This window comes from Melanotaenia boesemani, chromosome 19 (genome assembly GCF_017639745.1).
Source record: "Melanotaenia boesemani isolate fMelBoe1 chromosome 19, fMelBoe1.pri, whole genome shotgun sequence".
In the NCBI taxonomy this organism is placed as follows: Eukaryota; Metazoa; Chordata; class Actinopteri; order Atheriniformes; family Melanotaeniidae; genus Melanotaenia; species Melanotaenia boesemani.
In genome coordinates, this window is record NC_055700.1 from 7,921,775 (window position 1) to 7,933,778 (window position 12,004).

At 35.6% G+C, this 12,004-nt stretch overlaps 1 protein-coding gene across 4 annotated transcripts in view; it reads right to left on the reverse strand.

Moving 5' to 3' along the window:
* Positions 1-5,527: 5,527 nt before the first annotated feature.
* The window catches only part of LOC121629729 (electrogenic sodium bicarbonate cotransporter 1-like), a 35,200-nt gene continuing 28,723 nt past the window's right edge, over positions 5,528-12,004 (reverse strand). For 2 of the 4 annotated variants that reach the window (XM_041969463.1, XM_041969466.1), the window contains 6 exons: positions 11,595-11,663; positions 9,766-9,939; positions 9,521-9,685; positions 9,341-9,434; positions 8,989-9,060; positions 5,528-8,890 (listed from right to left, as the gene is read on the reverse strand). In XM_041969463.1, coding sequence (XP_041825397.1) covers positions 9,017-9,060; positions 9,341-9,434; positions 9,521-9,685; positions 9,766-9,939; positions 11,595-11,663 — 546 coding nt within the window. In that variant the 3' untranslated portion in view covers positions 5,528-8,890; positions 8,989-9,016. Of the gene's footprint in view, positions 8,911-8,988; positions 9,061-9,340; positions 9,435-9,520; positions 9,686-9,765; positions 9,940-11,594; positions 11,664-12,004 lie in introns of all 4 variants that reach the window. The other 2 variants (XM_041969464.1, XM_041969465.1) reach the window with 2 other exon arrangements.

The following is a 12,004-nucleotide window of genomic DNA, read 5'->3' on the forward strand; positions in this document are numbered from 1 at the left end:
GCAGGAGCAACAGATCAGGTATGGTGATACCTAAATAATGTGCAGAAAGCTCAGGAGGACATATAGGAAGCTCTAAGCCTGCTTCTGATACCACAGAAAATTACTAACTACTATCACTGTTACTCTATTTAAACTGAAGTTGTTTCAGAATAATATATTGTTTTTTTTTAAGCTTTATAAACACAACTAATACTGTCAAAGCTGTACAGTGTCTCGCAGTACAAAAATATGGACAGAATAAGATGCTATTAACCTGGATCTGTTTGACGTTTGACAAAGAAATAAATACTGGATAAAGATTCAGCTTACAGAGACCTGCACACTCAGCTGAAGCAACAACATGTTACATATTACACCTTAACTTTATTTATTGCATACAAACCAAAATGTCTGACAAACTAAAACCCTTATTAGCAACCAAGAAGCAGCTGATAATCAAATGATCTTGTTAAATGCTGATCATCAAAGGGGAGCACCTTCATAAAAGCAGATGTTTTATCAGTTTGCTGGTCTGGAGCATTCGAGAGTTCTGTCAAAGTGTCAAGGATGAAGATATTATTTTAGAGAAGCAATTGTTGCCAATTAATCAGAGAGAGGTTACAGGTATGGTATCTATTTTTTTTTTACAAAGGAAAAAATGTGTCGCAAGAGGAAAACATGACAGCTCACAATTTCATCTGAAGGGAACATCCCAGCAAGTTCGGACCATACAATACTCAGAAGCTATATCACAGACTCAAGAGGTTTCAGTGACCGTGCCTAATGTTAAAGTTCATTATATAATCAGATTATAATTAGAAAAAGACTGATCAAGTATGGTTTCTTTGGAAGGCTAAAAAAAAACTTTTTGTCAGTTGTATTGAAGCAAACCACACGGCTTCTGGAACAATGTTCTTTGGGACAGAGAAGACCAAAAGTGGAGATATTTGGTCACAGTAAATACACAGCTCTACATTTTGAGAACACCAAACAAAGCAAATCAGCTTAAACACCTCATGGTAACTGTAAAGCATGGTGGAGGCAGGCTGATGTTCCTGACTGTTCCTGTCCTTTACATTTGACTAATTAAACACACAATTAACAATGTGTTGCTTAATGCTAACTATAGATGGAAATACCAACTAAGTTGATGACGCTGGTTTCTCTGGGTTTTTGTGAAACTGTTTAAATCTGTAGAGCTCAGTCATGGTTCTTCCAACTTGTTTCACTCACGATAACATGTAAAATACACTGTATCAATATATTAAAAAGATGGCTTGATTTTCACAGTCTGAGACAAATTAAAATCATGATGAATGGTGCATCTCATGGGCCATTCTATGAAGTGGAGAAAATGCTCTTTGGCAAGTGACATTTGTGGAGTGCTTATCATCAACAACATTGAAGTGTAAGTGCTGTGTAAACTGTTTGCCTCTAAATTGCAGTGATGGATAACTTTTAAAGTGTCATCAGGGTTATTTGAAATAAAGAATCAGTGAAATATAAACAAGCTTAAATTAGTAGAGTGTTCAGAAACCCTTTTTCTCCTCTTCTCCTTTGGTGACCATATAAACACTGTGTAATTGCTATTTTTTCTGCCATGGCTGCCTTCACGCACCTCTTGTGGCAAACTTTAAAAACTTCAAATGAACCTTTTCTCAAGTTTTCATGAAATGCTGTGGCAAAACTTATTTTTGTTTAGTTTATTTTACACCTTTCTCAATTATTGTCAACATGTGACTCCTTTGCTTTGAATTAAACTGCTGAATATCAGCCTGAATCATCCATGTGTGATGAAATTGCATTTGATAAACACTCAGCTTAAAATCCTATTTATATGCAGTGCCATAATGTCCCGTTGTCTTGATCTATTTTGTTATTTGCAGCACTAAATAACTGCAGTCTACATAGAAACTGTCACAGAACAAGTCTGTAATAAATCATCGCAACATGTGTTCATGATAAAAAAGATAAAAATCTCACAGGAAGATGTAGAGGTTTCTTCTGCTCCCTGAAAACCTTTATTCTGCTTTTTAAAAAGGGTTTTCAGATGTTAGTTGAAAATCAAAGCCTCAAGCCACACAGAGTTACGCTCAGTATGATAGTACTTGTTTCAGTGTAATAAAACCTGCTAACATTAGTTTTACTTTTACTATATAAAACTAAATTGCCTCACAAACATCACAAAAAAGAAAAAAACTTTTACTAAATGTGGTAAAATCTAAACTAGTGGCTCATCTGAGAGCCAGTGAATATTATCGAAGTAGTGCTTCCTGTGCTGAATCAATATTTTTTCACTCTTTGTGCAGTGTTCATTAAATAGGCCAAAACAACTTCACCTCTGTAATCTAGAGCTTTTAATCACCATTTATCTTCTTTTTTGGATCATTTTACGAGAATATTTATTTTAAAATAAGACCACATCACTTTATGAGTTTAAAACCAAGGACATGGATTCTAGTGGTTCATAGGCTGCACTGATTTTAGATTTTTAACATTTTTTTTAAGGATTAATCAACGGTCATTTTTTATTGTGGGGTCAACAGATGTTGCTATATTGATTGATATTTCACTGGAAAAATAAAAGACAAAAGCTGAAAATGTAAATATGACATAAAATTTACTTGTGGTAAGTATAAAATCTGATTAAGATATTTAAATTTGTATTGTATCTAACCATTTGTCACTTGTGTCACTTTTACTGATTGCAAGCTCTGTGAAAATTGCTATTAAAATTTAAATTTATCTGCACGACCTCAGAAGTCTTCTATATTTTGGACCTTAAAATAGGTTTTACACCAAACATTATGTTTAGTCCACTTCTCATTTCTTCCTAGAATTCATCTTGATTGAAAGCATTCATGCCAAGCCCTTCTCAAGTTATGCCATTGTTATTCATTCTGTGTATTTTATACAGGGGCATTATTGCAGCAGTTTGACATGTCGCAGTAGGTAACTGCAAAGGTTTCAGGATGATGACACGTTCATTGCTTCCAGTCAAACAAGTAGTTCTGGTGCCATGTAAGTGGGTAAAAAGCAGAATATTTCCTCCTTACATGAAAATTAGGATTTTAATTTCCACCACTGGGTATGACTGTGACATTAAGCCAAAAATGTATCTGTGATTTATTTTATTTTTATTTTCATTTTTGTTTATTTCCTTATTTGGATTCCCATTAGTTTGCAGCAACCAGCTGCAGCTATTTGTCCTGGGGTCATTTTAATAAATCCAGTCTAAATATGTGGACATGTACATGCAAATATGTTTACCTATACACAGAAATACATTGCATCCCTACATACAAAGTCCATAATCGATTCTTTAAAATATATAATCCTTGCACATACATACATACATGCACACAAATGCACACATATTCATACATATAACACATTAAAGACTTAATTAATATAAACAGATATATGTATACATATATACACATATATTCACATCTATACACATACTCACATAAAGATATACAACTACTTTAAAACTACATACTATACTGGTTTTTCTGATGTTTCCTCTAACAATATATTGTTTACTAAAAGACCTACTTCTCATTTGAGGTCCTACTGAGGACCACTGATAGAACCTTTTATTATGGTATATTTTGCTTCTTTTGGCTATAAATGTGTTTTTTACTTGTTTGTTTGTTTGTTTGTATGAGTGTTACAACTACAGTCAGACACATGTCAAGAACAGCAGAGCAACAAAACATAGTTTGGTTTTATTAATTTTGGAAATGTTAATAACAAGTCTCTGGTTGTACTGGCTGGCAAGAAACATGTCACTGAAAAAGGGGGAAAAATTAAATTGCCAATGTGTCCTTGCTGAACTGCCTGTAATGCCCTGAGGGAAAACACTAATGGCTCTACTGAGAAATAACACAGTGAGCACATCCTGAACATACAATCATTGGACAGTGTTGTAACCCTTGGAGACCATGTCATGAGAGGGATGGACAATGTGTACTGTTGCTTTATTAAGAGCATTAAAGCTGTTAGGGTGAGAAGATACACAACAACATATCAGTTTTGATGTGGATTGAAATACCCTTGGCACAATCTAATTGTTTTTATGAATGAATAGTTTTCAGGGTCGCAGGGATGCTGGAGTCTGTCCTAGCAATTAGCTGGCGTGAGGCAGGGTCCACCTTGGACAGATCACCAGTCCATCACAGCTCAGACCAGGTTATTTATCAATACTGGCTTGCTACCACTAATCTGACCAATTTTTAAATCTCAGAAACACTTTAGTATGAAAGAACTATGTCATATCAGATGTTTCTTAAAACCTTCCCCTGGATTATTGAGTGCAGGGATTCAGAAATGGCAATTTGAAAATCATTTGGTTCTTAGTTTTGAGCTTTTGTGTAAGTCATGTATATTTGTTTTGTTTGTATGTTATGTATGTAAGCATGTGTATGCTTCAGCTTGTCTGTTTATGAATTATTTATTACTTCAGACCTACTGGCTTTACCTTGTTAGCAATTAAGTCATTTGAAAACATCAAGGTCTTTTTATCAAAAGTTAGAGATCCTCTGTATCTACTTCAGTTTGCTAATATCAGGTAAGGGGGTTTAAGATAAACAGGAACACTTTTAAATATGATCTTAAGGCATGTAGAGGGTACAAAAACCTTTGCAATATTACGTTTTCATTCATTTCCACCTTCTTTCAATTGTATTCAACTCCACTGACAGGTCACACAGAGTAGCAAATAATAAAAAAAAAAACTTTTAATATCGAGTGATGGATTATTGTTAATAGCAAACACATTTGTAGGGATTACTACTAAGCATCAGTTAAAGCTTTCCAATCTTTAACAAAAAAAGAATTATTTTTAACAACAAATTTTCATGAAGAATTTATTTTACCTTTCAGACATAAACAAGCAAATGTTGCCCATTCTCATTTGAATAGAGCTTTGAACATTCAGGGAATGGACATTGAGAGAGTGGACTCTTATAAATACCTGGATTTTAACCAAAACAATAAACCACACTGGACTCAAAACATAGATGTACTGTACAGGAAGGGTCAGGTTATATCTTCTGAGAAGACTGCGGTCTTTTGGAGTGAAGGGGACACTCCTGAGGACCTTCTGTGACTCAGTGGTGGCATCAGACATCCTGTACGGTGTGGTGCTGGAGCAGCAGCATCACAGAGAGGGAGAGGAAGAAGCTGGACAAAGTCATCAGGAAGTCCAGCTCTGTCCTTTGAGGTTCTTTGGACTCGGTGCAGGAGGCAGGTGACAAAGGGGTCCTGGCAAATTTGACATCCATGCTGGACCATGAGACCCACCCCCTGCAGGATGCCCTGTCTGCCCCGGAGAGCATCTTCAGTGACAGACTGATCCATCCTTGCTGTGTGAAGGAGAGATACCGCAGGTCTTTCCTCCCTGCTGCTGTCAGAATTTACTATGAACACATGGAAACTGTCTTTACATATTTATAGACATGTTCATGTGGATATTTATATACTGTACATACTCACAGTGTTAGACCGTATACTGTACATATTATTTTTGTGTGTGTTCTTTTTGATATCACCTGCATGCTTCTGCTTACTTCACCTGTACTGTCGCAACAAAGCAATTTCCCCACTGAGGGACTAATAAAGGTTTTCTTATTATTCTTTGTCATATATCAGCATTTCTGCTGAGAATGGTACCAAACATAACTTTTACGTCTGCATATTGAGAAAGGGCTGGGCTGCTGCAGGTTGAGAAGGGTCACCACTGCCCCCTTGAGACAAAATATGTCAATTTAACACATGTTCAAGATACAGTATGTACGGTACTTGACCTTTTGCGCACTGAAATGTTGACATATATGCATAACATGAGCATAAATGACAGCTAAATGCAATAAATATATACTATGAATGTAACTTACATTTTTTATTTGTAACATTTGAGAACAAATTTGTTATGTGAAACAAAGGTTCATGCTTGATAGTTAGTCTTGATGCGGTTTAAAGCTGCTATAATTATTGTCAGTTACTTGAACATATGTAATATCCATTAACATTAACTTGGGCAGATGTCAGAAGCAAAAAAAAAGTCTCTCTCACACCAAGGAGGAGTTAATAATTACACATTTTTGCCTCTTGGCAGTGAGAACAGTGACTAATGAGGCAATTTGCTTAATTAGAGCCGACTCAAGTCACATGATCATGGAAACTTTGTGGTTTGTCTTTCTTATCTTTGCAGAGACACTGAACACCAACCACAGGTTGTAATGATTTTGTCTTCAGCCAAATTAATCTTTTAAAAAATGACTGCTACATACAGAAGTCTACACATTTCACACAAACCTGCTCTTCATGGATTTCGGAGCAGATTAGCTTTGCTAACTTGTCTGCTGTGAACATTTTAGGTGATTTCTAAAGAAAGAACTGAACGAGTCTGAAATGAGCATTTCATCAAAAGCTAATGCACCTGTCATACAGCTTTACTTGACTTACTGCGACCTGTGAAGCACTCCAAGAGAGTCATTTAATGGTGATAAACTGGTGGGTTTAAAACCTTTATTTCTAGTCTGTAAAGCCACATGTGAATAAGCTGAAATTATTATAGGAGAAAAGACGAAAAGAAAAGGACTACATATTATGTCACCAAAATCAATATACAGATATTTTTATAGCACTCCATCAGTAGATCCATTTTAACACATGAGTAAATAAAACACAACAACTTATTAAAGAATCATTTGGAATTTTTTTATTGTTTTCATTTTAACCTATTTTATAGAAAAACAATGAGAATTTCTTCCTTCTGAGTAACCTATGGTTATTTGAGCACATAAGATACTTGTATAAAATTGGTTTCAGCATTAATGCATCAAAAATACAACAATAACAGAATCGTAACCAGAAAGCTAAAAAGGATGAGATGTGCAGATTACAGATTGGAAGACAGTGTGCTTTTTGGGTCACAGCAACTTTAACAGTCTTGAGCTTCACATTTTGACTATGAAAGGATTAATCAAAATCTTTTGCAAAACTGATCAGAAACTAAACTGATTGTGTATGTTCTTATTGTTGCGGGATTATATGTGTATATTTCAAATGACTGTGACTCCTTACACTCAGATATGCATTAGTATCTTACATCAATAGAACTTGGTACCAATGTGCATTTCAACCTGCAACAGAAGCATAATCAAGTAATTTGACTAATCTAAGACATTAAACATTGTGCATTTCATTGCTAAATGGAATATAGATAATGCAATGACTGTAGTATCTCATAAAAAGGTCCTTCCTCCACTTCCTCCACAACTAGGAGTTGTAGCACATCTCTCACAGTCATTTTTCATTTGCATTAATAATAAATAAAAAAAAAACAGAGTTACATCATTTAATACAGAGAAGTACTTGAAGATTAAACATAACATTAACAGCCACTAGATAAAATAGCATTTTAAAACTAAAGATTTATCCAAAAACAGATTTCTAGGAAGGATGGAGTTGGTTGTCACATTGCATCCACAAAATGCATTAAAATACACTTTCCACCCCACCTAAAATAAATTAGATTTATTATTAAATTAAATTTAAACAAATCAAGAAAGAATTGGTTTTATTACTTGAATAATGCAAGTTTTAGTCATTAAAAAAACTACTTATAGAGCATTTTGTGGAAATTGCAGTTGAATTACCCTTCAAAACATTGCAGTTGAATTTCAGTTATTTCATATTGACAAAGAAACAAAAATACAATATCGTAAGAGTCACAGAACAAAAGGAAACTAAAAATGAAGATTCAGAGATCCTTTAACAGTGCCAGTTTAAAAGTGATAAGCTCAAACCAGTGTTTGATCACAACTCATTACACAACAGATGCAGTATACATATTATGCCTGGTACCTAGATAGAATCAGAGGTAGAGCTACATAAAGGTATCATAAATCTAGAACTCCCGAAAACAGGGAAAAGACAACTAAGTGGATACCGATGATGGCGAAAATATTTTCAAGATACCCACCACAGGTGACATTAAAGTCATTCGTTAAATTCAGCCAAAAATGTGTTTTGCTGTGAGTTTAAATATAATAAATATAGTTAAAAAGGGGAGAAAAGGAAGAATAAAAAAAAGGAAATTCCAGTCTATGTTATCAAACTGAGACGAATCATGAAGACATGAATATGGAGCTTTAAATGAATATTTGATAAATATAAATATGCCCATTAACACAAAGTTACAGTCTGCTTGTGTGCATAGATGACTGTGTAGCCCTTGTAGTTGAAAAAAGTAAAGGAGGATCTGTGTTTTTGTCCGGATGCAGTACCTCCATTATGTCTCAAGTTTTCAGTAGTTACAATTTAAACCCTAAAAAAAAAACAATATAATAAATCTACCAAAAACATTATAAGAAGACAAACTTTTATATTTGGTATAATTTATATAAAAAATATTCAGCTGAAAACTTTGGGGAGTTCTTGCTAATATGTACAAAGTGAGAATAAATGTAGAGTTCAGTATAAAGAATGAACTAATTAAAGAGTGTGCATCTTAAAATTGATGGTTGAAAAATGGATTTGATAAGACATTGATGCCCTGCAAAAACTGCATACAGATGAACTTTAGTAGCCCTTTGTGTTTACTGCAAAACATTGCACAGATGAATAAGGGTCAAACAGATCTTGCTTGAGCCCTCGTTAAAATTTGGTACCAACACGTTAATACATTCACATCTAACTATTTGAATTTAACTTTTTACATCAATAATATTAAAAATACCGTTATGAAGCGGCACTGTGGTAGAAAGATATGAGGATGGCTATGTTTGCAATGTTGTGCTTTCACAGCTCAGTTTCAGAGCCCCTTTTCCAGAGGAAACCGTTATCCTCCCGGTCGATTCGAATCCGAGGTGAACCGTATGTGTATGAACCGCTGTCAAGACTGAAAGAGAAAGAGACGCGCTGAAGAAAATGTGAAATGAGCTCAAAATCAGAAAGTATTTGTTAAAGTATAATGCACAAATGCCAGATGGTACTCACTTACACAGAGGGAGACTTAAAATAGTGCTCAGCACGGTGAATGGGGGTTAAGGAAAATCTGCGACTGATCTCCTGATAGAACAGAGGAAAAAAAAAACAATTTAAAGGGATCAGAAATCTGAAATGGAGCAGCAGAATAAAAGAAAGAAAAAGCAAAGCACTGCAAAGCTTCTTTTAGAGTTACCATGTAAAGAACAGATGATAAAGTCACTGCTAAATAATTGAAACTGGCAGGTTAGTAGTCAGTACTAGTGGGTCAGTACGACAGGAGAAATCAGAGCACAAAGCTTTTAGAAGCAAGGTTTGAGCAGCTCTTGGAGCTACAGCGAAGCAAACCCTGGCTAGTACTCACTATCCAAAGATTTATCCCCCAACATGGGCTCCTGCTCCATCATATCCAAAGAGATTTTTATTGTGGGGATATTTTCATGGTAGGGGTAGTCAGACTGTGGGATGAGGGAGGGAATGGATTCATAAAAAAGGTAGTATGCATTTATTCCGGATTACACAAAAAAAAGTGTTGGTTACTTACAAAGTCCATTTCACTATCAATGCTTCCCTTCTTTTTGTTTTTCTTTTTCTTCTCATCCTCTTTCTTCTTCTTATCTTTCTCTGGAATCACATCATCCAGGTAGCTGAGGTCGTGTTGGGAGAAAACGTAGTCCATGGCCTTTCGGACAGCAACCAACGCCAAAATCTACAGACAGAAAAGCGGTTAAATCAAAGCTCAGACACTGAGCTCTATTTGTGTTAAGCTAAACATTGGCCGATTCTCACCATGACAGGGAAAATGATGGCAGCAACAGTGGATTTGAGGATCCACAGGAGTGCCAAACACAGGGCTTGGATGAAGGTGAAGAGGTGAATGCGTCTCTGAGGGACGTGGCGAAGGTAAATCAGGTCTGGCTGGTGTTTGGCAGGCATGAGGAGCAGCTCCAGACGATCCATGAACTGACAGAAGCAATCAGAAAAAGTCAAGAAAGGACATCCACATGAAAGATGCTGCCGAGAGCGAGAGGCTCATATAATCATTGTGAAGGTTATATTTTTCTTTGATTTGCAAGCAGAAGTGCCCCACATAATATCTTATGGCTATGTGGCTATTCAGCCTTTTAATATGAAGTCTAGGAGGTTACAACTTGAAGTAACACATTTAATATAACGCCTCTGTCTTCAGTCTTCTCCATCCTGGGCAGCTTGCAGAAAGATTTATTATAATAATTTGTCTCTGCCTGGATATTTGTTAGCTCATCATTGATGGGAGAAGTGATGAGGTGCAAATTACATTAACCTATAGAGGACAAATACACCCTGAACCAACTATAACATTGTCTCAATTTAATTGTGTACACATCTATCCATCTATCTACATTTACATAAAACACATTTATTCTTGCTGTTTTGAACTGCACAACTGGTTGAGAATAGCATTTCATTTTCTTGTGTGCATATTTTATGCACATGAAAATGACAATAAAGGAATCTTATGTCTTGTGTCTTAAGTGTTGCATTTTAGCAAACAGGCAGCTGGTTTCACATAGTGTAAAGACTTATTTAACCACCAAAAAGGTTAACCATTATGCAATAACCCCACACTGGGTACTGAACTGTGGGAAACTTAAGCCTCCTCAAAATGTAGCAGCCAGACTGCAGAACTGAAGTAACTTTACTGGCTCACAGTTCAATATAGAAATGGCTTCAAAATCTTTTGCTACTCCATGAAACACTTAATAGGTCAACTGGTCTGCACGTCTGACTTGCTCCTAAAGTCTGATCAAACCTCTCTGGTCATGAGGTGCAGGGTGTTTTAGATTTAGACCCAAATCTTTTGAAAGTGCTTTAAATTACTGTAATTCAGTTCTGTGGGATAAAAGGTCTGCTGACCTAAAATCAGAACTGTCTGCATTTAGAAGCAAACTTAAAACCTTCCTACTCTCACAGGTCTGTTTGATTAATAACCTTATGTTCATGTTTTAGTGCATGTGTTTGAGCCTGTATTGCTACAGTTTGCTGTGTGTGTTGCTATAATAGCTAAAAGGCATGAAGATTGTTAACAATGATTCATGCACAAACTGCTTTTCATTACTTGGTTTCTGCATGTGTATATGTTTGGATCATTATCTTACATTTTGTTTTGCTGTGTTAATCACATAACATTTTAGTAAAATGAATTTAAGATATCAATAAAGCTGCCAATGCCATGCCTGTAACAGATGATTCTAGGTCCATAAAAAGGAAAATCAAGGAAAAATAACACTGCATCAAATCTGGCAGCCATTACTGGGCTAGAGCTCCCTCACATTTAGGCTTACCAAGGGAACAGAGGCCAAACATGCAGCCTAAACTTAATCTAATTTATTTGTAATTATCCATCTTCTAGCTTAAAGTATCTCAGATGATACTTAGTACAAACTTCCTCAACGTATCTTGGCTGCTTTTTATTTGTGGACATATTTTGTGTAAAGTTGCATGTGTACTGGTGTGAGGCAGTTTAAACAGCAGCATTGATACTGTCATTTAAATAGCCATGCACTATTTTCTGTGGAAATACCCAGTAAGTTATCAAGCTCTAGCTTGCAGGCAATAAGCAGACTGAACTTACTCACCTGGACACCATTGAGTGATGCTACACCCATATAGAGGAAAACACCGTAGAGCACAGGCATGGGAATGAACTACAGAACACAATTAAAAAAAGATGTCATTGTAAAGGTTGACAAGCTTTAAAATATACTTTAATGTGAGTTCCCATTACAAGTAACAAGTGTTTGGGCTTTTTTAGTATCACTGCTTTGTTAAAAATAGCCGATAAGCAGCTTTTCTAAGAATATCCTTTAGGTGGATGGACACGGTCACGAGCCACTTGAGTGGCACAGGTGTCGGCTTTATAAGTTCTCAGTATTGCCTAAATTAGCCTTTCATCAATCTTAAAGTAGTGAGAAAAAAACTAAAAAACTAAAATTAACCCTGGCAACCTTGAAAATATAGGACAGAAACTTGCAAGTTCATTAAAATG